Source organism: Aotus nancymaae, unplaced genomic scaffold (assembly GCF_030222135.1).
Source record: "Aotus nancymaae isolate 86718 unplaced genomic scaffold, 86718_ANA_hifiasm-v0.15.2.pri h1tg000058l, whole genome shotgun sequence".
Taxonomy (NCBI): domain Eukaryota; kingdom Metazoa; phylum Chordata; class Mammalia; order Primates; family Aotidae; genus Aotus; species Aotus nancymaae.
The window spans coordinates 34,291,508-34,316,410 of NW_026988472.1; the positions used below are offsets into that span (position 1 = coordinate 34,291,508).

The 24,903-nt window shown below is 42.0% G+C and overlaps 3 protein-coding genes across 7 annotated transcripts in view; all 3 read right to left on the bottom strand.

Moving 5' to 3' along the window:
- The window catches only part of PDK3 (pyruvate dehydrogenase kinase 3), a 217,004-nt gene that overhangs the window by 165,000 nt on the left and 27,101 nt on the right, over positions 1-24,903 (bottom strand). For all 5 annotated transcript variants that reach the window (XM_012448847.3, XM_064364439.1, XM_064364438.1 and 2 more), the window contains exons 2-5: positions 24,506-24,647; positions 19,290-19,361; positions 14,648-14,832; positions 12,873-12,962 (exon numbers count right to left, since the gene is read on the bottom strand). In XM_012448847.3, coding sequence (XP_012304270.1) covers positions 12,873-12,962; positions 14,648-14,832; positions 19,290-19,361; positions 24,506-24,647 — 489 coding nt within the window. The remainder of the gene's footprint in view (positions 1-12,872; positions 12,963-14,647; positions 14,833-19,289; positions 19,362-24,505; positions 24,648-24,903) is intronic.
- Positions 1,796-3,094, bottom strand: LOC135269966 (26S proteasome regulatory subunit 4-like). The gene is made up of 2 exons (XM_064364644.1): positions 3,087-3,094; positions 1,796-2,355 (listed from the first exon to the last, which is right to left on the bottom strand). The coding sequence occupies exons 1-2, from the start codon at positions 3,092-3,094 to the stop codon at positions 1,827-1,829; spliced, it is 537 nt and encodes a 178-aa protein (XP_064220714.1). The 3' UTR covers positions 1,796-1,826.
- LOC105714743 (large ribosomal subunit protein mL38-like) lies at positions 4,202-5,465 on the bottom strand. The gene has a single exon (XM_064364618.1). The coding sequence runs from the start codon at positions 5,463-5,465 to the stop codon at positions 4,323-4,325; it is 1,143 nt and encodes a 380-aa protein (XP_064220688.1). The 3' UTR covers positions 4,202-4,322.

Genomic DNA, 24,903 nt, shown 5'->3' on the forward strand with positions numbered 1-24,903 from the left:
TTACATCTAATAGTACCCACCATAAAGGAAAATCTTACAGCTTCAATAAATTTGGGGAAAACAAATAAAAAAAAAATGTCCCCTCATTATCCCTCCCCACCCTCCCCAGTCCCTGCTCTCCCTCCCCTAGACCCACCCCTACTGACAGCAGTGTGTCATGCTCCCCTCCCTGTGTCCACGTGTTCTAATTGTTCAACACCTGCCTATGAGAGATAACAGGCAGTGTTTGATTTTCTGTTCTTGTGTTAGTTTGCTGAGAATGACGGTTTCCAGATTCATCCATGTCCCTATGAAGGACACGAACTCATCGTTTTTTATGGCTGCATAGTATTCCATGGTGTATATGTGCCACATTTTTTTCAGTCTATCAATGATGGACATTTGGGTTGGTTCCAGGCCTTTGCTATTGTAAACAGTGTCACAATGAACATACATGTGCATGTGTCTTTGAGAGTAAGATATTTAGTTTGAAATAATTCCATGTAACTATTTTTGCTTTTGTTGCCTGTGTTTTGGTGTCATAAGAAAAAAATGTAATTGTCCAGGCCAAAAAAAAAAAAAAAAAGGAAATGAACAAATCTCCAAAGGCGGGGGTAGGGGTGACCGCAGAGCCTGGTGCTGATGAATGAGGTCTGCAGACCTAGGGCAGAGAAGGTGGAAGGGGCCTGCAGGCCTCCCCAGGAACTGGTCTATATCCTGACATCAAGGTCAGCTTCCCCCCACACCCCGCTGGGGGCGGGGTGACTTGAACAGCGCACAGCTGTGGGGCTCTGGCAGGAGGCAGGCCCCAAGGTGCTGGTTCCACCCCTTGGCAGCCACCCAGGGCGTTTGGGCTTTCATGCTGAAAAATGAATAAAGCCTGTCCACTCTCTTCTGCCTCCCCAGCTGCACAGACGCTAGCCTCTGGGCCTGACTGCCAGAGAGGTGGCAACACTGGCCGCCAGCCCCCGAAGGTCCCCAGATGGGCTGCGTCAGTCCTCCTCCGAGAGCTGCAGATCCTCTGGCTTGTCCTCCGGCCCCTGGGCCAGCCGCTGCAGCTCCCCGGGGGCAAGCCCCGCCTCTGCGTCTGGGTCTCCATCCTACGAGCTTGTAGGGACCTCCTTTTTCTGCCGTTAATAGGTCAAGGGCCCGTCGGTTTTGGAGAATTACTTGGGCTAATAATGTGATTTGTCGCTGGAGGGAGGCCAGAGAGGCGGCTGACGCTTCAATGGCCACATGGAGCTTATCTTCCAGTTGGGCGGCTGAAGTGACACTGTACCCTAGGGCACTGCTCCCGAGTCCGGCTGCTGCTAGAGAGGATGCTAGAGAGAGAGACCAACAACTACTGGGAGGAAGACAGACTGCTCGTTTGTTTCGGGGAGCAGAGGGAAGCTTAAGGAGATATAGGAGCTCAGCTTGCCCGTATACCTCCAACTGCTAGACTAGAGTAACGGGCACACAGGGGGAGGGAAGGGAGGCATTTATAACCTTGGTTAAGGTCCCATTACACCAAAAGTATCCTCCCGGAGGTGAAAAGATAAGGTCTGGGCTAGAGAGAGGAAGGTTAGACAGGCCCTCCCGAGGTGTAACAAATGTATCCATTAGTTTAGGACAGGAATGGGCTGTGAAAGAAAGAGCATGCTTTATTGAGAAGCAGACTGCTGGACAACGACTGACAGACAAAGGCCACCCAATGGGCACTTACTTACATATCGTACTCCAAAAGACACAGGATGTTTTGCTAATAAAAACCAATGGTAACAGGGATTCCTCTGGGCAACTCCCCCAACCTCATCCCTTTCAGGGATGGAGAAATCTCCTATTTTCCTCATGGCAGCTGTGGTTCACTAGAGATAGAGCCCCTCAGGGGTGCCTTCCTGTTTCTTATAAAGAACATTTTCTTTAGATTTTTTGAAGTCTTCATTTGTTACTTTCATTCTACGTTCTCTTAAGGCCATCAGACCAGCTTCTGTACAGATTGCCTTGATGTCAGCACCAGAGAGGTCATCTTTAGCCATGATCAAGTCGTCCAGGGTTACATCATCGGCCAGCGTCATCCTGCTTGTGTGAATCTGAAAGATGCGCTTCTTTGTCTTTTCATCAGGCAGGGGGAACTCGATCTTCCTGTCCATGCGGCCTGGTCTGATACGTGCTGGATCCAAAGTTTCTATTCGGTTTGTGGCCATGATAACTTTCACATCTCCCCTAGAATCAAATCCATCCAACTGGTTCAACAGTTCCAACATTGTTCGCTGAATTTCTCTCTCACCACCAGAATTTGAGTCATATCTTTTTGTCCCAATGGCGTCAATTTCATCAATAAACACGATGGATGGTGCATGTTCCTCAGCAACTCGAAACAGTTCCCGTAAACTTCTGGCAATTATGATATAACACTGTGCAGCAAACTGCTAGGAACTGTACGCTGCTCCTATTTGTGGTTAAAGCCCTGTCCTACTTTTGGCCAGTCAGAGCTGAAAGGTAACACACAAGGAGTTGGCTGTGGCTAAAAACAGGCACCTTAGTCAAGCATGGCCTGCGGCAGTGATGCTGACAGTCACCAGCCAATGGAGGGAATGCAGGGCCCCAGGGCTTTGGTTCAGAGCAAAGGTTTCATCTCACCCAAAACCTCAAACTTTTTTTTTTTTAATAAAGACACATGCACACATATGTTTATTGCAGCGCTGTTCACAACAGCAAAGACTTGGAACCAACCCAAATGCCCATCAATGATAGACTGGATAAAGAAAATGTGGCACATATACACCATGGAATACTATGCAGCCATTAAAAAAGGATGAGTTCTTGTCCTTTGCAGGGACACAGATGAAGCTTGAAATCATCATTCTCAGCAAACTGACACAAGAACAGAAAACCAAAACCAAACACCGCATGTTCTCACTCATAAGTGGGTGTTGAACAATGAGAATACATGGACACAGGGAGGGGAACATCACACACTGGGCCTGTTAGGGGGTTGGGGGCCTAGGGTAGGGATAGTGGGGGTGAGGGTTTGGGGAGAGCTAACATTAAGAGAAATACGTAATGTGGGTGACGGGGATGGATGCAGCAAAGCACCATGGCACACGTATACCTATATAACAAACCTGCACATTCTGCACATGTACCCCAAAACATAATAAAAAAATTCATCCATGTAACCCAAAAGCACTTGTAACCCCCAAAAGCTATTGAAATAAAAATAACCATTCAGTTCCTCAGAAAACATTAGGAACACACCAAACTCCGTGGTCTATATCAACATATAGACATCAACAATGAGTTCTAATATCTCTTTCATCCAAAAGGGACTTTCTATGGATAGGCTTCAGGGGATCTGTATCTCAGGTATTCTCAAAGAGGTCTATAAAGCAAGAATTGCTGATGTGGATCACCTGGCAGTCTTTTTTTTACCCCTAAAGGTTTTGGTTAATATACTAAATAGCATAGAAGAGTTTTCTTTACAACTCTGTTATAAACCTTAACCATTTATCCAAACTGGATAAATGGTTTTATTTATTTATTTATTTATTTATTTTCTTTAAAATAATAAGGCTTTTCCAAAAGAGGCCAGGTCATACAAGCAGCAGTGGGAGCCAAATGACGTCTAAGCGGAACAGTCAATAAATTAATTTCATGTGGAAAAAAATCAGGTTGGCCCAGGGTTAAAAAAGATCCCGTCAACATGAAGATCTCATTATGACATAGACTTCCCTGGCAAGGGTTGAGTCTGCTGAAGTTCTGGATTCAAGCTTCACCGGGGTCCCCTGTGCCTAACAAATATTCCACATCGAATGCAGAAAAGATGGATCTGTCTAGACACCCCCTTGCATAAACCCAACAGAAATCATCTTTATTTGGTCCTCATTGAGGGCAGAATATGCACAAATGATGTTCAAAGAACACAAGGTAACAGTGGAAAGAAAAGGGATTTACTGTTTCTCAGTCTATGGACTAGTGGAAAAATGGTTACTAGTGTTTTTCTCCTTGTGTCTCTGTGTCAAATGGATTCATGAAACATGTAATTTATAAATAAAACAGAAGTGAAGATATGTTGCCCAGGCTGGTCTTGAATTCCTGGGCTCAAGCGATCCTCTCTCCTCAGCCTCCCAATGTTTGGATTACAGGCCTGAGCCACTAAGCTCGGCAAGAAATCTTTATTCACATTCTCCACACCATCACCTGAGAGTCCCTTTCACTCCAAGCCCTGGGCCTGATGGAAGGGAGCCACGGAGGGGCTGACCCAGGCAGGGCCCAGACCCCAAAGCCTGGGCCTCTGGAGCTGTGTCTTTACTGTTGCTGCCGATCAATCCTATGCTCTGAGGTGGGCACACTCTGGTTCCTTAGTAGATGCCATAGGTGGGCTCATGACTGTCCCTGTACCGGTCCAGGTAGCGCAGGGGCTGCTGGTGGGGGAAGCGCTTCTGCTTGGGGTGGTAAGGGAGCGGCCGAACGAACTCAAACACTGGCTCCCGCATGTCTAGAAGCTGGTGGAAGATGTGGGTGACAGAGTCATCCCAGCAGCACTGGAAGAAGGACAGGCTGGCTGGAGTCATGGCTTCTTGGTGTTTCTTATAGAAATCAAAGGTGCAGAAGGTCCGCTGGGCCAGCTGGTAGCAGGGTGAGGGGCGCATGTCTTCGGAGAAGTCAATCAGCTGGTCCTGTTTGAAGAGCAGGAAGACAAGACGGTGGATGCCGGAGCCTCGGGCAGGGAAGGGGGGGAGGTAGGGACACGTTTCCTGTCCTTCAGCCACCCGGTTGCCCGGGATGTTGGTTAGCAGACAGTGGAGGTACTCAGCATCTGGCTCCAGCAGGTGCCCATCCAAGCTAGTGAGTAGCAACGTCCACAAGGAGCCCTCTTCTGCCTCATAGGTCACCTCTGGCGCTTGGGCAGCCTCGGTTGGAGTCACCTCATTGCCAGAGTACACGGGCATCAGGTCATCCTCACCCACCGCGTAGGCCACGTGCAGGGCGACTCGGGGCACAATGGTGGCACCGTGGAATAGGTCTCGGTAGAGGCCGTAATATTCAGCCAGACGCTGCTTGTGGTAGGGGCCAGAGGTCCTCTCCCATTCAGCGCGCACGGCGTCCAGTGGGACGCTGGCTGTGCGGAGGCAGGCAGCCCACTCCTCTTCCACATTGGCCCGAAGCTCCCAGATGACTTGTTTCCTTTCCAGCAGCTGTTGGGTCCGGGAGACTTTGGGTGGAGGCAGCCCAATATCAATCTTCTCTTTGAGATCTGTCTTCTCCCCGAAATGCTCCTGGTAGGTCCGCCACCAGTGCGGGGCCTGCGCCTCCTGCTCTGCCTGGCGCCGGTAGCAGTCGAAGCTCCGGTACTTCTCCAGCTGGTCCAGGTTGCTCACGTCGATGACCTCGTTGGGCACTGGCCCCAGCGGGGGTGTCTGGCGGCACAGGACGGCTGAGGTGCTGAAGGTCCGCCATCTCTGACACCCGCCCAGCGAGGCTCTCCACCAGGGCACCGCCATCTTCCCTCCGGCCTGCGTCACCGCCTTCCCTGTGGTGAGTTCTCCTTCTTCTATTGGTTCACACGAGAGTCTGCGGTTTACAAGCCTGGCATCTCCCTTGCTCTCTCTCTCACCATGTGACGTGCCCACTCCCACTTTGCCTTTCACCATAAGTGGAAGCTTCTTGAGGCCTCACCAGAAACCAAGCAGATGCTGGTTCCACGCTTGTACAGCCTTGACAGTGAAGCGTTTTTTCCTTGGTGGATTCCAAACTGTGCCAGTTGAATGAATGAATGCACGCAAAGGGGTTAAGGATGTCACCAACACGCATGCTTTAAGAATCACAGATAGATCTTCGGCTCTAAAGATTGTTTCATGTCAAGCAAGGACTGTCGTTTCATTCAGATGCTCATGTCTCCAGTCCCCTGGTTTCCATATATGTGGCTTCACTGTTTTTAAAAGGTGACTCGAAGTACTCGGCTTTAATTGTATTCGCTGATCCAGACACACAGAGGGACTCACTGGAAGTTGCAATTCTGGGAATCTTCTAACTATTTGACATAATCCTTCCTTTCTGCCAAGTGGCTGCTGTATTTCTGGTAATATGTTTGCCTTTTGATGTAAACCTAACTGGCACATGACTTCCTCGGATATGCAGGGTTTTCCTTCAGCTTTCTTAGAAGACAGGCAAATGAGCAGATCCCAAGAGGCCAGATCACCTTGTTCTAGTAGCCCCAGTCCAAGGCCAGCACTGAGCCTTTCTTCAGCGACGACAACCGTATAGCCATGCTGAGTAAGAATGTGCTGGTGTAGCCGAAGCTCTGTCTTGCTGTAGAAAGGAGGTCTGTAGAGTATGGTCCTGCGGCCCTGGCTGCCAAAGTGTGTCTCCATTGATTCTTGGATCTGAACAGTTTCACAACACTTCAAACTCCAGCAAATGTAGAATCATGCTGGGTGTAGCTTAAGCTCCAGCGCAGTTCCTTCCTTCCCCAGGAAGGAAGGATACAGAGCCACTGGGGAGACAGGATGGAGGAGATCCCTTGGCCCTCACTCTCAGTAGGGAGGGCAAAGCACCCCAAATGCAGCCCCACAAGAGGAACTAAGCAGGAATACACTCATGTCAAAAATCTTGTATTGGGGTGGAAGGAGGGGTTCTTGGCTGTCCAAAGTCAAGAGCAAAACCCTCCAGGGTCAATCCTTGCCCAAGAATGCTGGTCCAGCCTCTAAGCCTTTGCCTCCATACCAAGTTCACGCCAGGGTGGAGACTCTGACATGCAGATCCAGAGAATGGATGCAAGAGAGGTCCAGGGGCCACGTGCCTCTGTAAGATCTGTCCTGTGGCGAATTCCAGGTCCAGAGGCAGTCTAGCCTTCAGCTGCGGGGCTCTCCCGTGCCTGCCTTAACCCATACAGCCACAATTTTTTTTTTAAAATATTTAAATTGAATTTAATTAAATACAAATGTCACATACTTCCACCTTCCCAGAAATGGTCACTTCATCTTAATTAAGGAAATGGAAACTAATGACAACTTAAGTCTTATTCTGTGGAATGTGTTTAGACAAGTTCAGGCAAACAGCGAAAGCTGAGAAGTCCCCACCACCGTACCTACAACGTTCTGAAAATGCTTGAAATTAACTCCATTCTTTGTCTAGGGGTTCAATATGAACTGCCAAAATTTAGTCCAATTAGTCAGTTCCAAACAATGTAGGCTCTTTGGAATCTAGAACCGTGGAGTGGTGACAGTTCTCCTTTGACAGTGGACCAGGACATGCAGGATCTCCTCTTTCAAATTCCTTCAGTTGGCTTGGGCAACTCTGGTTTCAGATCCATGGAAGTTCAACATGGTAGTTACCAACTCTGGAAGGTCAAAATCGTGTTTCCACCCCAAGTCCTTCCGAGCATTGCTGTCATCAAAGTTCATCGGCCAACTATCTATGGCCTGCCGGATGGCATCCACGTTGTATGTGATCTGGAACTCCGGCACGTGCTTGAGAACCTCCTGGGCCAGCTCCTCGGGCCTGAAGCTCATGGCACTGACGTTGTAGGTCCTCATGGAGAGGGACTCGGCGGGGACTTGGATTGGGAACAAGCCCCTCCCCGTCACAGGACCTACCTCAGAGTACCTCCTGCCCCACCTCCCTCTCCAGCTGAGGATCCCACGGACTCCTAAGATAAAAACCTTAAGTTAATTTGAAATGAATTCTTACACAGAACTCCAGAAAATAGTTTCAGTGGTGTTCTTGAGGTTTGTCTTAGAAGACTCTTGAAGATCTTTGTTCTTTCCTATTTTTCTTCATCACCTAGAATTACCATACAGCATGGTTTACCCTTGTGAATATACTTAGTCATTTTTGATGTTTCAAGCCAAGTCTCTGATACAATATGCATAGACTTCGATCTTTAATTTACGTCATGTTGTAGAACTATTGCTGTAGTCAGTTGTATTTAAATTAATAAAGAATTATCAGGCAAAAAAAAAAAAGTTCATTAACAAAAATGTTGAGTAAAGTGGAAAACCATAAAATGTGATTACTAACATAAACGTTAACTTAAAATGCATATTTGAACAAACGATTTATTTTTCTGTCAATATTTTCATATAAGGTCAAAGCCTTTCCTTTGAATATGGATCAGTTTGAGGTTCCAGTTCGTCTTCCTTGGATGAACAATATCACGTACATCTATGAATTCCAATTACTATTTCTTTAAAGTGTAATAAACTGAAAGATATTTGTGAAACAACCTGGGTATGAATTCCGGGTAAGATTTTTACTCTATGTTGCCCTCTAATCTAATCCTAATCGTTTTCTTACTCACAGTAATTTTATTACATTTTTAAGAGTCCTTCCAAAGCATTCAACTTGGTTTTAATGGAAATAAATCTCTTTTTTATATGCGTATTTCTTCAGTTTACACTTACACCAATGGCTTGGGTACAAATAAGTAACCCTTAGTAAGCATGCACCTCACCAGGTGGAAGCAGAAACACAAAAGCATTCCAGAAAACACATATCAACCAAGAGTATTTAGTGTACTGTAGGTAACAGTATGTATCATTTATGAAGGGAATGAAGGATGTCAGAAAAGTTGATTATATGGCTGCTGCTTTAGAGGTTTCAGAACCTGAAACCATCTCCACTGTTTTTTTTCCTTAAGGGAAGATGCTGTTGGGAAATGAAAAACATGGTTTGAGAGAGGCGTGGGAAATGGGGAGCATGCCAGTCCTTCCTGCTTACCCCGTGAGTGTGGGGGTGGGATTTGTATGTGTGTACACGCCCGTGTGTGTGTGTGTGTGTGTGTGTTGGGGGAAGTGGGATTTTGAGTCACAGAAGGGCACAGGAAATGGCTATCATTGGATAGGGCTTTACCAGGAACTCCAAGCTTTAGTTATAAGTGAGTGGCAAGAATGATTAAATAAGAGGATGTAGTAAACTTTGTTCACAGTACACTAATGGGTATAATATAGTTAACAAGGGAAGGAGAAAGACTGAAGATAAAGCTGTGAGTACAGGAAGAGGGAAGAAAAAGGAGAGGGCTGTGGCTCAGGGTCAAAATTGTGACTAAAAGGGACAAAGCAAACGGGAAGCTATGAGGTAGACTTTAGCATAAACTTCCAGGGTTTTTTCTTTGAAATATGTATTGAACCATTCTTCATATAATCTTCAGCTACATTTTGGTACAAAACTTGTGACCCTAAGAGGAATGATACAAAAGCGTGTAAGAGTAATTCCAGACCTTTAGAAATGTGCACCTTACTTAGAGAGATAAAAATAAGTACAAATAGGGCGGGCACAGTGGCTCACAACTATAATTCCAGCACTTTGAGAGGCCAAGGCAGGCAGATCACCTGAGGTCAGGAGTTCAAGATTAACATGACCAACATGGTGAAACCCTGTCTCTACAAAAATACAAAAATTAGCCAGGCATGATGGTGGGTGCCTGTAATCCCAGCTACTTGGGAGGCTGAGGAGGGTGAATCACTTGAACCCAGGAGGCAGAGGTTGCAGTAAGCTGAGATTGCGCTACTACACTCCAGTCTGGGCAACAGAGTGAGACTCCATCTTAAAAACAAATTAAAAAAAGGTACAAATAATGACAAGGCCAGGTAATACGTACTAAATACGAGAGAAGAGCAACACAGAGAGTAAGTGCCATAAAATGATTAGATTCTTTTCACGTTAAGAGTCAAGTCACAGCAGATTCCTCCTTGCACTCTCCTATGATGCCTCTGACTCACTGTAGTACCACTTAATCTCTCTGTTCTATAGACGTGGTAACAGTTTCATAAAACTCTGTTACTTATCTGGTTGTATTGGTTCTTAGTTAAAAGCTCCCTAAAAATTAGTGAAAGACTTTATTTTTGGAGAAACAGTAAGATGGTAAAAATGAGTGTTTTTAAAACTTCATTGATATGATTTGGCTCTGCATCCTCACCCAGATCTCATGTTGAATAGTGATCCTGAGTGTTGGTGGAGGGGCCTGGTGGGAGGTGACTGGATAATGTGGGTGGATTTCCCCCTCGCTGTTCTCATGATAGTGAGTTCCCACATGATCTGGTTGTTTAAAAGTATGCAGCACTTCCTGCTTCACTCTCTCTCTCCTGCCACCATGTGAAGACGTGCTTACTTCCCCTTTGCCCTTCTGCCATGATTGTAAGTTTCCTGAGGCCTCCTCAGGCATGCCTCCTGTACAGCCTGCAGAACTGTGAGTCAATTAAACCTCTTTTCTTTATAAATTACCCAGTCTCAGGTGTTCTTTATAGCAACATGAGAATGGACTAATACATTTATCTTGAAGAATTTCAAACACATACCCAAGTACACAGCATAGTATAATGAACCCTATGTGCCCATCAACAGCCTCAAGAGTTTTCAGCAAATGCCCAATCCTTTTCACTTCTCTGTGTATAATTTTAAAGCAAATCTCCCAGTAAATATTTTAAAATACCTCTCTCAAAGCTACCATTCCTTTATAAAAACACAACCAGGCCAGGCACGGTGGCTCATGCCTGTAATTCCAGCACTTTGGGAGACTGAGGCAGGCGGATCACCTGAGGTCAGGAGTTCGAGACCAGCCTGACCAACATGTAGAAACCCTGTCTCTACCAAAAATACAAAATTAGCCGGGCGTGATATTACATGCCTGTAATCCCAGCTACTAGGCAGGCTGAGGCAGGAGAATTGCTTGAACGCAGGAGGCGCAGGTTGTGGGTTAGCTGAGATCGCACCATTGCCCTCCAGCCTGGGCAACAAGAGCGAAACTCCATCTCAAAAAATAAAAAATAAAAAACAAAACCAAATACCAATTATCATATCTAAAAAGTTAACATATTTTTAATGTCAAATACCCAGTCTTCAAATTTCCAACTGTCTTATAAAAGCCTGAAATGACTTCTAAAAATATTTTATAATTTATGCCAGAAACAAAATGAAAGCACCAACCTATTATAGAATCAATGGCATATATGAAAAGCCAAATGATGTGTCTGACACCCAAGGACTGTCTACTGCTAGTAAACCTGTCTACAGCCTTTACTGTGCACTAGCATTGCTTTAGGGGTTGAACATACATGAACCCATTTAACTCTACAATATAGGTGAATTACCAAGAGCATCATCTTACAGATGAAGAATGTGAGGCCCAAAGAGGTTACTGAACCATGTCTAATATCACCCAGCTAATATGAAGAGATAAATAAAATGTGTTCTATTCATACAATCGAATATTTTTCAGCCATAGAAAGAAAAAAGTACTGAAAGATGCTATCACATCGATGACCCTTGAAAACGTTATGCTGAGTGAAAGAAGCCAGTTCCTAAAGACCACATATTATATCGTTTTGTTTATATGAAATGTCTATAATAGGAGAATCTATATAGAGTCAGAAAGTAGATTAGTGGTTGTCCAGGGCTAGAGAGAAGAGTAGAAGGGAGTGACTGCTAATGGGTCCAGGGTTTCTTTCTGGGGTGATGAAAATGTTCTACAGCTGGATTGTGGTGATAGCTGCACAACTCTGTGAATACACTAAAAACCACTGAATTGAGTACTTTAAATGGTGAAGTTTATCATATGAGATTATATCTCAATAAAGCTGTTTTTGAAAGTACATTCTCAAAAGATTTAAAATTTATCAAACCAAGGAATATTTATTAATCACCTACACAAGCACTACACTTGGTTCTATGCAAGTTACAAAACAAATGTAAGACACAAACCCTGACCTCAAATTGGTTTTAGTTCAAGAGCAAAGGAACACATGCCATATATTATAATTCACATTTGCTTTCTAAATTGTGCCCTTTTCTCAAAGGGGTAATCAAGTGTCTGAACCAAGTTTTTGTTTTATAAAAGGCACTGAGTTAGGGCGTAATAAACATATAAGCTATGATAAGACTTATCCTTTCCTCCTTGCCCCCGGAGGCCTTTGGAGGTTCCGATCAACCACAAAGTTATCTTGTGAGAGAGCAACCAATAGGCTTCCTGGAGAGCTGAGGCTGGGCTGATTCACCTTGTAACTGAAATAACGTAAGTAAACGTGTTGTGACTCAACAGAGGCCAGGGCAGCTTGACAAGCCTAGGATAAGCTAAAACCAACAGGTCTGGTCCTCCTCCCTGGGTTTGGGAATGCTCAGGGTAAACAAATTACAGAGGTTTTCCTTTGCTATGACTGCTGAAGAGCAATGAAGATCCTTGATGAAGATCAGAGAATTGCAGCCATGAAACTTGTGAGTGTTTAGAGAAGGGAGATAAAGGCCAACATAGGAGATACAATCTGCAGAAAGGGACAATTTGGGGATCTGAGGTTACACAAAGTAATCATAACACTGAAGAAAACTGAAGAGGGACCTGGTGGATCATTCACAACCAGGAAGGTTTCTTGGAGACAGCATTTATCTTGAATGAATAATGAGAAAACTGCTGTTCAAACTCAAAGTGCCTGGGTACCAGGGACTTACAGATATAGGGCTTGGTTCTTCCCAGAGGGTACTGGAACAATGTCTAGCATAATGTCCAATGAACCCATAAAGCTTACATGCCACATAGATTCTAAAGCCAGATGTGAACAACAGAAACATGTTTAAATTTTATAGATGTGAATTCAGCCTAATTTTATAATAAGAATTTGGATTCTCTGAAAATTTCAGATAATAGTGGCAATCAGAATCTTAAATGTTTACTGTTTGAGACAGAACTATAAATGAAACTCTAATCAATAAAGTAGAAACTCATATTTTGACCATTACCAATTATGCATCTTTCCTGAACAGCCTAGAAAGAACATTTCATCTGGATCAAGTGGCTTGGGCCCAGAGTGACCTGATGAATCAGCAGACTGCACTGCAACACAACCCTATAGCCAAGCTGCTTCAAATAAACCACAATCCCATTTGAACTACAATCAATACCATTACAATGGTCTCCTTACCTTTCACCACATCCGCTACGTTACAGGTGGGATCGATACTTCCTATGTGCTTAGGATGAGCAGGGTTTGTGTCACCGCCAAACAGAAGTGCTAGACGAACACAAAAGGAAAGGGAGGGGATTAAAACACAGCAGGCTGGGCTGGTCATGCAGGGAAACATAGGGGCTTATGTTTGGAAAGGATCTCTTACTTATAAAAATAATTTTTGCATCCACATCAACTTACAGCAATGGAATACACACAAGTGATGGGTGAGCGACTTTTATTGGCCAGTGAAGGAGGAGGATGTGCTTTAAGGCCTGTCTATTGCAGCCAGCAGGTTCTAAAGCAGTGACACATGCCAGGTGCCCAAGCCGTTCTTTCTCACCCAATATGATGCAGATGAAGAAACTTACTTTCATCCTTAGTCAAGTATACCCACCTAGTACTACTCCAGATATTTATTCCAACTTTCATTAAATATTTATAACACATGGTCTATACTATTTGGAGAAGCCTGCAAAGTGTCTTTGCTGGTGGCATTTCAGATGCCTCCCACATGGAGATTATGCTTCAATGATGTGTACATGAACAATACTTGCTCAAGTATTTTTAAAAATACACTCAGGTAATTTCACAATATACAAGATTTGCAAAATTTTGTTTCTGAATAAAAGCCAAAAGAATCCCCAGAGAAAAAAAGCAATCTGCATCCAAATATAGGTGTTCTTATTTTTAAATCAAGCAAAAATTGCGACTAACAAAAGAAAGATGCCTAAATAAAATAGGGGAGATTTTAAACTATGAAAAATGATAAATACAGGCATTAGGCCAATTAATAAAGTTCCAACTGACTAAGGGGAATAAAAACAGAGGTGTGTAGGCTGAATTAATGATCTAAAAACATGCCTGTATATATGTGTACATGTGTATTTAGATCAGAAAGTAATTGGAGTTATCTAAGTAGTTTAGTTGAATAGTATTTAGGTTCTTTTATTCCTGTAAATTGTCATACATTTCCATTTTGAATATATGTATTTAATATAAAGCTACATCTAATAGTTGTATAACATTCACTTATCCAAATAAATCAAATTAGTAAAATAAAGATGCTTTGTCCATTTTGTGATTCAGCAAAGAGGGTGAATTATGCTCTAGACATGTGGATGCTTTTCCTTAAGGATTATAAACTCAGCCAAAGAGACAGTGCTGAAGATAAACCAAAAAGTTTTTTGTGTGGAGGTAATTTTAGTTTTTTTTTTTTTCCTATCTGCTTAGCACCTTAGTACCCTAAAGACCAGACTAAAACTCAATACAGGATTATGGGTTGACAGTCTGGCTTAATCTGACTTCACTGATCACTGTGAAGTAAAGAACTGATGGCTTCTATTGCCAACATCCAATTCAATATCCCCAGTGTCAGTGTTTTTAAAACTAAAAAGGGAAACATATAACATCCTGGATAAAGAAAAGAATACAATCTGAGATACATGAAAATATTCAGAGATGAAGGCCCGGCTGCCTCATCCCCATCAGGACCATATCAGCAGAGGTTTAAAAGGTAGGCAGTGGTCCTGTCTCTAATGTGAGCATCATAAAAGCCTTTCAAAAATTTCTTTTAACCAAGAATATGAATTAATCACTTTTTAATGGCTAGGACTCACTTAGGAAAAACTAAACTAGAAATGAAATTTCTACAATCAAAAATGCAGGCCAGTAAATTAACAACAGGAATACATTTGGGAGAAATCACTCTGGGTACCTTTTCAAAACTGGACCAACAAAACCCAACTTACTGTGCTGGTTAATAAGCATGCGGAAAGAGATGCGGTTGGTATAAAAACGATCCAGAAAATACTGGATGTTAGTGCTAGTAAAAGGATCAAACCCAAACTTCTCCTTGTATTCAATCACTCCTTGTGCCATTGTAGGAACCACGTCATTGTGTCTATTTCTGACTTTAATCAGAACTTGTAGAAAGCTGTGTGAGAGGGAAACAAAACGTGGTCAGTCTTAATATCTCATGGGCTGATGCACAGACTTCCCATCTCTGTCCCCAGACTAAGTTGTCAGCTGATATTTTTATAAGCACAGACATTATTCTTACTACATACTACAAGGACCTACTCACAAGAAACTAAAGTATGAACCAACTTTTTGCCTGAAACTTTCTTTCCACAAAACTCTTCTTTTGGAGGTGCAAAAAGTAAAAGGTTCTAATACAGAAAAATAATGCTCAAATATCCTTTTAGAAATCCACTAACTTTTTGGATAAGTGATTACATATAATATAGGTTTTATAAAAGTTGAATAAAGAATTGTAGAACATATCAATATTTCTCCTGAGAACACGAGGATAATTCCCCCAAAATCGCCAAGGATTGACTAATGAAATCTCAAAGCAATAGCTTCCATGAGTAAAGAAATAATGTCACATAGTTTAAGAGTAAAATTTTGAAATAAATGTCTCACAGCAGTAAAACATAGTGATGAAATGTAGATAGAACACAGGCAATTAAAACAAACTATTCAAGTGTCTAGCATATTATTATAAACATGCATAGAGGAAAATACATTAAGAATGGCAGAAGACAAGTCAGTCAATGGAACTAAATAAAAAGTTTAGAACCAGGCCCATGAGTGAGTGAATATGTATATATAAAAATTGAGCATATTGAGAAAGTGACATTGCAAATCAGTAGGTAAACAATCAAGCTAATAACCAAGTTAAGTGGAACAGCAGGCTAACAATTTAAGTCACATCCTAATTTCAAGCCTTAAACCAAATACTGGATTAAAAATGCAAAAGGGTGAAATCACAGAAATGATAACAGAAAAAATCAGGTGAATAAGTATATAATTTTGGGGTAAGGAGGGTTGTTCTAAGCTTAATACCAAAGGCAGAAACAAATAATATGAAGAAACAAATGATATGACTATGTAGAATTTTAGCAATCCTATAGGGACACATATTAATAAATGAAGTGAAAAAACAAAACTTTAAAAAAGGAAAAAACTAGCACCCCATCAAAAAACTAGGCAAAGGATCGGCTATCAATGGAAAATTTACCAAAGAAGAAGCACAAATGCCAATAACTTCACCCTTACAAATAAGAAAAGCAAATTAAAACAATGTGATACTTATTCTCCATGTATCAGCATCAGCTAGAGTTGAGGGCTTAACTGACGCATTTCTCAGGACAATTTGGCAACATACAGCAAAAGCCCAAAGAAAATGATTCCACTTCCAGGAATTGATCTTAGGAAAATAACTGGACAAGGTGAAAAACTATTTATTTATTTATTTTTGAGACAGAGTCTTGCTCTGTTGCCCAGGATAGAGTGCAGTGGCATGATTTTGGCTCACTGCAACCTCTGCCTCCTGGGTTCAAGCAATTCTTCTGCAGTCTCCCGAGTAGCTGGGATTACAGGTGCCCACCACCACACCTGGCTAATTTTCATATTTTTAATAGAGACAGGGTTTCACCATGTTTCCTAGGCTGGCCTCGAACTCCTGGCCTCAGATGATCCACCCACTTCGGCCTCCCAAAGTGCTGGGATTACAGGCATGAGCCAATGAGCCCAGCCAACAGCTGTATTTAAAAGCTGTTCTTTAAAGTATTGTTTATAGTAGCACAAAAACTACAAATTAGTCTAAAATTCAGTGATAGAAGATCAAATCACATGAACTATCTGAAGATGGACTATTAATATGAATATTATGAAACTATTAATAATGTTGACACTTGTTATGTCTGTAAAAATATTTTACACATATAAATACATGCCTGCCTAGGGAAAAGCATGGAAGAAAGGAAAATATTAACAGTAGTTGTCCCCTGGTAGTAGAGATTGGAGTGACTTTCTTTTTACTTATCTGAGTAGTCTTATTTTTCTGAATGATGGAACATTTCTGCAACAAATACATACATACAATGACAATAAAGATGCAAAACTCTGAAATTAGGCCATCGTTATTCACAAAAAATTTATAATGGACATTTTTCCTTTATGTAATACTCATTCCAATGTATTTGTAAGCTAAATATTACTAAAGTGAAATGATTCATTATAGTAGAGAAGTGCCTCAACTTATTTGAAGGGGGGAAACTTACCTCAATGGTTCAAAATTCTCCCTCAATCTTCCAGACTCTTCTAAACTCTTATCATAAATGATCAACATGCTTGTCGTCTAAGCTACTTTTGCTTTACTAAAATGATTTCCCTGCTGGTGATCCCACACAACCTCTTGCTAAACAGAAAAGGCTGCTACCATGATACTCACTCACCTTTCACTCCTTCCTTCACTAAGGACATCAGCCTTCTCAAATGCCAACTATCCTAACTAGCCACATGAACCTGGGCAAATTACAAAACTCACAAAGCGAGAGCTCAGCTATTATTGCAATGGTCAAGCACACGCTGGATTCAGCACTGACAAGTTTGCAAAGCAGGCTCATGGCCATAAATTGCATCTGTTAACCTGTTTCAGAAACTGAGATGAGACTCCGGGAAAAACATAGCAGAAATTTAATATCGTGTACAGTTGTCTCTGAGTATCTGCAGAGGACTGGTTCCAGGATCCCCACAGATATATCCAAATCCTTGGATGCTCAAGTCCCTTATCTAAAACAGTATGTATAGCCTAGTCACATCCTCTCAGATACTTTAAATCATCTCTAGATTAGTTATAATAACTGATACAATATAAATGCTATGTAAATAGTTGTTAGACTGTATTTTAGAAATCTGTATTATTGTTGAGTGTGGTGTCTCATGCCTGTAATCCCAGGACTTTGGGAGACCAAGGTGGGCGGATCACCTGAGGTCGGGAGTTTGAGACCAGCCTGACCAACATAGAGAAACCCCGTCTCTACTAAAAATACAAAATTAGCCAGGTGTGGTGGTGCATGCCTGTAATCCCACCTACTCAGGAGGCTGAGGCAGGAGAATCACTTGAACCTGGGAGGCGGAGGTTGTGGTGAGCTGAGATCATGCCATTGCACTCCAGCCTGGGAGCAAAAAAAAAAAAAAAAAAAGAGCAAAACTCCATCTCAAAAAAATTTTTTATGTTATTTCTTATTGTTGTATTGTTATTTTTCATTGCTTTTTTTCCCAAATATCTTTTTGATCTGTGGCTGGTTGAATCCAAGGAGGTGGAACCTGCCAATACAAAAGACCAACTATACTTCTACAAATCTATTCTAAAGTCTGGAGCTAGAGTGGTCAGCCCTAGTTTTTAGGATTTCCGCCAAATGGTTACCAGCTAATGACTTTTGAGAAAACAAAGCTCCTAGATTGAATTCATTTAATATTGATAGCTTAAATGACAGCAGTGGCTTATATCAAGGAAAACGCTGCATCTGGGGCTCTAACCCAGTGCTTCCCTGCCTTCCACATTTCACATATCCATTAGACAAAACACCCAGCAAAGCATAAAATAGGTGAGGGCTTTTGTTTTTCCTTTGAATCGTAGTTTACAACTAGACTAGACCTAGCTACTCATGGCTCAAACATATGACATAACTTATAGGTCCAGCTCTGCTATGAAGGGTCACAATCTTGGGTAACTCACTTCACATCTCTGATCTCAGTTTCCTTATCTGTGGATTGAGAGGACTGGGTTAAATATCTTCTAAGGTTGCTTGTATATCATGGTGTTTCCCTAGTTCTTCTTATGGAACATCTATTAAGTCAGGTGTTCAGTCTCACAGCTATGTGGACTGGTTTATACTTAAGAAATTCCTCAGCACAACAGGCCTGTCATATGCATCCACTCACATATACATAAACAGGAAGAAATTAATGTGAAAGTGATATTTAATTTTTCTTTGGGGGAAAAACATACTCACAGCTGGAGTTAGTGTTCCTGGGATAAATAAAAATAAAAAATAGAAATATCTCATCAGCATGATAATTTGCCAGTCTGTGCATAATGGCAGCAATAGAATTCAGGTTGCTGTATAAGAAACACACTCTTTTCTGCTTCTCCAAAATAAAACCACTATAGTTTTTGAGCTCAAATGTAATATCCTATTGAAATTTTTTTTAACTGTAAAGGATTGAGTAGGTAAATTCATGTGTATACAAAAGCTACTGCATTCTTAAAACTACCACTAGATGGAACATTTACCGCAGTATTTACACTGAGTGCCCAGTTCACCTTGGGTAAAGGTATTAGATCATAAAAGCAAAACTGAATAAGATATTAAAGAATTAGATCATAAAAGCGAAACTGAAAGTGTTGTTATTACTTTTGTATTGTGTTACATTCTTAACTCAAATTTAAAAGCAACTCAATGTTGAGTCATTACTCATTAAGGAAACAAATGCTTTTGTCCAACTCATACTCCCTGAGTCTTCATGACTTGAATTACATGTACTAAAATCTTTCTTACCTAGATATTTTTATTTTCAGGTAAGTGGTACCATACTTACTTATTCAAGACCTTTGGATCCTCAGGACTCTTATTTTCATATTCCAAAAGTTCAAGAAAACTCTGCATGTACCTAAAAAGAAAAAAAAGAGTTACTGTATTAGTCACCTGCCCAGCGTCCATCCCTCCTCTCCCTCTTCCTAAGAGCACTCCAAATTTTCACTCAGGTCTCCATCCCATCCCCATCCCACTATGCGCCTCAAGTGCATCCGGGAAGCCGTACCTCCAAAGATCCTGGGTGGTCCAGTTTTTCTCTGGGCAATCCTATTTCTCTTGTCACTAATTATTCATTAGTCCAATAGTTTAGGTCTAAGCCTATCACTGTGTACATTCCCCTGAACACAGGGGAAAGGCTCAGGAATGGACATACTGTCTCAATTTGGGCCAGTAAAATGATAGAAAAGACTTGCTAGAGGACTCTGGCAGAGAAACCAACTTGCTTTACTTTTGTACAGTGTGCTGTGTGGATTAGAAGCCTGGAACTCCTGCAGCTATTCTGCCACCAGGAGGGAATCCAGTCTGAAAATGAAGCCAAGACCAGTGAAAGCAGGGCCTCAATCGCTTCATGAATCTCTGAATCAAACCAACACCAAAAGCCCACCCTGCGGCTAGACCTTCTAGTGACATGAGTCAGGTTTAGTTGCATTTTCTCTACTTACAGACATAGCCTAAGTTATATACCAAGTCTACAGTTTGATTACCCAAAAATTTGCATATACATTTTAAGAAGCACATGTGTGACACTGAAGTGCCTGCCAAGAACTTAGAAACTAGAAGTGAAGAAGGGTCCTTCTGAGTTAGATTAATCTCATCAACACTTAATGGGGGAAAAGGAATGCCAATTAAACCCTCAGAAACAGCTTCTGGATTAAGAATAGCTGCATATCTCAATCAGGACCAGTATAAGAAACAGTGTGTCTAACATTAAGATCTGGAGAACATAGGAAAATGAGATCCAGAGAGGCCCATTAGTGCAGCAGCTACATCTAGCCAGGACCTGTTGGATCTAGTGGAGATTCAGATATTCCAATTAGAGACATATGATCTCTATTTGGGGTTTTAACATGTCCTGAAAGAATTATCCCTTTATTCCAATTATTTCTAACCATTAATTGCCACTAATCCTATTATCTACCTTTGGATAGAGGACGAGGACACTCCAGTAACTAAAAATGACTGTTATACATATAAATACTCCAATGAGAATGCCACTTGATTCATCAGCCTCATGTGAACTTTGGACAATGCATCTGATACTAATAAACGTTCATCGCTGGACATTATTTTTTAAAAGTGTCTGGGGGCCAGGTATGGTGGCTCATGCCTGTAATCCCAGCAGTGTGGGAGGCCGAAGTGGGCAGATCACTTGAGGCCAGGAGTTCGAGACCAGCCTAGCCAACATGGTGAAACCCCGTCTCTAATAAAAATACAAAAAAAATTAGCTGGGTGTGGTGGCACACGCATGTAGTCCCAGCTACTCAGGAGGCTGAGGCAGGAGAATCACTTGAACCCAGGAGGCAGAGGTTGCAGTGAGCCAAGATTGTGCCTGAGCCAAGATTGGGTAACTGAGCAAGACTCTAACTCAAAAAATAAATAAATAAAAAATAAAAGTCTTGTTGGGAGTTTGAGACCAGCCTGATCAATATGGAGAAACCCTGTTGCTACCAAAAACACAAAATTAGCCAGGCATGGTGGTGCATGCCTGTAATCCCAGCTACTTGGGAGGCTGAGGCAGGAGAATTGCTTGAACCTGGAAGGCAGAGGTTGCGGTGAGCCAAGATCATGCCATTGCACTCCTGCCTGGGCAACAAGAGCAAAACTCCACCTCAAAAACATAATAAAAGTCTCTGGGCATATAAGGCAATGGATTAGATAATGTTAAAATCATTGAGTCAAAACACCAAGAGGTCAAAGCCAGCCAGCCCCAGTGATTCCCTTCGCCCTGCCACATGCAAGCAAGCTAGGTAGGCATCCTGTCCTTTCCAAAGGGGACAGTTCGAGAAAGTTATAAATAGAAACAAGCCAAAGATTATTCTGAGGTTCTCAGCCTGACAGTCAAGAGAGCAGGGAGGACACACTGTGACCAAGGGGATGGTGGTGGTGGGGTCCGCAGCCCACTATGCATAAGATATGCTTTTAAAAGGAAAAAAATGGCAGTGAAACACAATGCATAATCCTGAAGTGGATTCCTAAATCAGGAGGAGAAATTGCTATTAAAAAAAAAAAAAGATGGGGACATTATCAAGACAATTAGTAAAATGAGAACAAGTTCTACATATCAGAAGACATTACTGTATCAATGTTAAATTTCCCAAATTTGATGATCACATTGTGGTTTTCTAAGACTTGTTCCAATGAAACACATGCTAAAGTATTTAGAGCAAAGGGGCATGATGTAGACATTGTGTATGTATACCATATATGGGTGTGTGAGCCATATATAGACACAGACATATATACACGTATGTGTGCACACGTGTGTGTGTACACGTGCGTGCATGCAGAGAAAGAGAGAGAGAGAGAGAATATGAATGACAATGATAGAGCGAGGCCAAATGTTAACAATGTTAACAATTAGTGAATCTGCGGGAAGGTATATGGGAATTCTTTCTGCCAGTTTTGCAACCCTTCTGTTAAGCAGGAAAGCATTTCAAAATGAATGTTTAAGAAACAAGAAGGAAGAAATGGCATGCATTTATTTGGAATGGATATGGCAGAAGAACGGTTAAAAGACAAAAACAAAAAAATAGAGTTGGCATAGCAATTTGTTTGAGCCTATACTTTGCCAGTATAATATAATACATTTAAGTACATTTGGTCTTTGTTTCAGCTTCTTGGCACAGCGCTCCTAAAACTCTTGGAACTTCCTGAGTGATAGGATTGTCTTCTGCTATCCATAAGAAGCCCCCCTTGACCACACCTGATTTTATGCTAATATGGTAACGTAGGATGGACCTCTAGATAGCTTCAGGATGGGACTGGTCACCAGAAAGGCCAAGTGATTCGAGAACTGGAACTTCCAGCTCTATCCTCAACCTAGGGCTTCCAGGTTGATGAACATCTGGGGATACTGGGAGGGTGGTGTGCCCAGAGCAGGCATGGAAACTCCATGCACCCCACATACCTTGCCCTATGCACCTCTCCCAGGTGGCTGTTCCCAAATTGTACTCTTTCCAATAACCTTATAAACATAGGTAAAGTTCCTTCCTGAGTTATGTGAGCCATGCTAGCAAATTATCAAATCTGAGAAAAGGGGCGTGGAAACTCAATGTACAGCCACTCAGTCAGAAGCACAGGTGGCCCAGGATTTGTGATTGGTGTCTGCAGTGACGGAGAGTCTTGTGGGGTTGAGCTGTAAAGCTGTGGGGTATGCACTAAGTCCAGGTAGGTACTGTCAGGATTGAACTGAATTGCTAAACCCACTTGCTGTCCAGAGAATCAGAATTGGTTGTTGATGTTGGAAAACACCAAAGAGCCCAGCAATTCACTTTGAAGGCCCTGACTCAGCCTGTATATAAGCAACAGTAAATCTTTAACTGTCACCACCACCAGGATTAGGGGACTTGATCTTGCCTACCTAGAATCCCCACCACAGTGGCCTCTAACTGTGATTTTGTACTTTCTACTGGAAAATCTCTAATGATAGCCTTGAAGCAATAAAGAAGTCTCATGCAAACAAGAACTTGCTACTCTCTCTGAAACAAGCTATGGAACCAGAGCAGGATGCAAGGAACTATAATATCAAAGCCACGATCACAGTCACTTTGATTTCTCCTGCGTTCCAAAGACTGCATGCCACACAGTGAGAAGCTACTGCTTGTCTGGAAAAGAGACTTGATGTTGTACTTCTGAGACCACACAATATAGTGTTGCTCAGACAATTCATTTTAACCCTATGAATTTATTATAATTAATATCATGGAGGAATGGCTATTGAATGTCCATTCTTTTCAGTAGACTGGCCTCCACTACTCCTCTAGATGTGAGCTAATTAATAGTTCCATTCTCCTTATATCTGTCCACACCATTCCCTTCTAAAATGCTTTCCCTGTAACCTGCAATCTGTCAATTCCACCACCCACCAAGGGGCAGTGTGGTACCACAGCTTGCATTTCTGTCCACTTCTCTGTGCTCCCACAGCACTGTTGCTTGCTTGAGAGGACTGATGGCATCTGACCTCTCAAACTCCTCCAGCTTTCTTCACAGTGACTTCTATTTTGCTTTTATTTACTTATTTATTATTTATTTACTTATTTTTGAGATGAAGTTTTGCTCTGTTGCCCAGGCTGGAATACAGTGGCATGATCTCAGCTCACTGCAATCTCTACCTCCTGGGTTCAGGCGATTCTCCTGACTCAGCCTCCTGAGTAGCTGGGATTACAGGTGCGTGCCACCACACCCAGACAATTTTTTGTATTTTTAGTAGAGACAGGCTTTCACCATGTTGACCAGGCTGGTCTCAAACTCCTGACCTCAAGTGACCTGCCCTCCTTGGCCTCCCAAAATGCTGGGATTACAGGCGTGAGCCACCATGCCTGGCCTCTACCTTGCTTTTAAAACATAGAGTAGACCTGCAAATGTTTCTCAAATGCTATATATGCAAGTCCCTTTCTAAAAACACAGCACTTGCTCTTACATCCTACCATCCATTAATCTCACCCTGCTTACCTAGGGGGTAACTTTGCATCACAAATTCAGCTTCTTCAGTTAAATGACATATGCTCTAAGGTATCAGAACTATAACTGATTTAAGTTTATGTTACACTGTCAAAATTTTTCATACTTTTCATGGAGCAAATAAAATACAGCAGGGAACTGATATTTTTCCAATCTGAAGTTCCCCTTTAAATGACTTAATCTGTTCTACCAGAAGTACTGCCTTCAAGGAATGTCTTTACAAGGAAAACAAAAGGAGCAAGGTTAACACTTGATAAAAGCAGCAAACATCCTGTCCGAAGAACTGCAATCCCACCACACACAAGAAAAACTCAAGAAAGTGTCAAGAAAGCACAACGTACAAGCATTTTCATTAAAACAACTTTAAAATGAACATCTCGATAAGAAAAAAAAACAACTTTTAATTGCATGGAAAACACAGCTATCCCAAATGATTCATTCCCAGACGGGCAGTTTGTGCACTTTTACAGAGAATGGTCAGGCTGCCAAATGTTCACAGCATTGTGGGAAGATCCATTTTAAGCCACATTGTTTACTTACCAGCTCTGAACCAATCCCACTGAAGGGCGGTTAAGTAAATCATCCGGCAGAAGATTAACTTCTCTCATGGTGTTAGCCAGTCGCACGGGAAGTTCCTTTCGTAGAAACATGTATGAAGTTTTCTCACATGCATTATCTCTCCCTATTAAGACATGAAAAATGTTCCATGATTTTATAGTCTAACAGATGGAGAAATAAAGTGCTTCCAGGGTAGCACGGTTACTACTGGTTGGGAAGATAAAATTAAATAATCCTGCCATCTCTAGTTGAATTTTTATCCTTTGAAATAGCAAGTTCAAGAAAATAATTTAATTGGCAGAGAAAAAGAACATTCATTACAAGAGGCAACCTTGTTTTTTTTCTTAACACAAAAACGTTCCTAGTGTTACCAGTGGCAA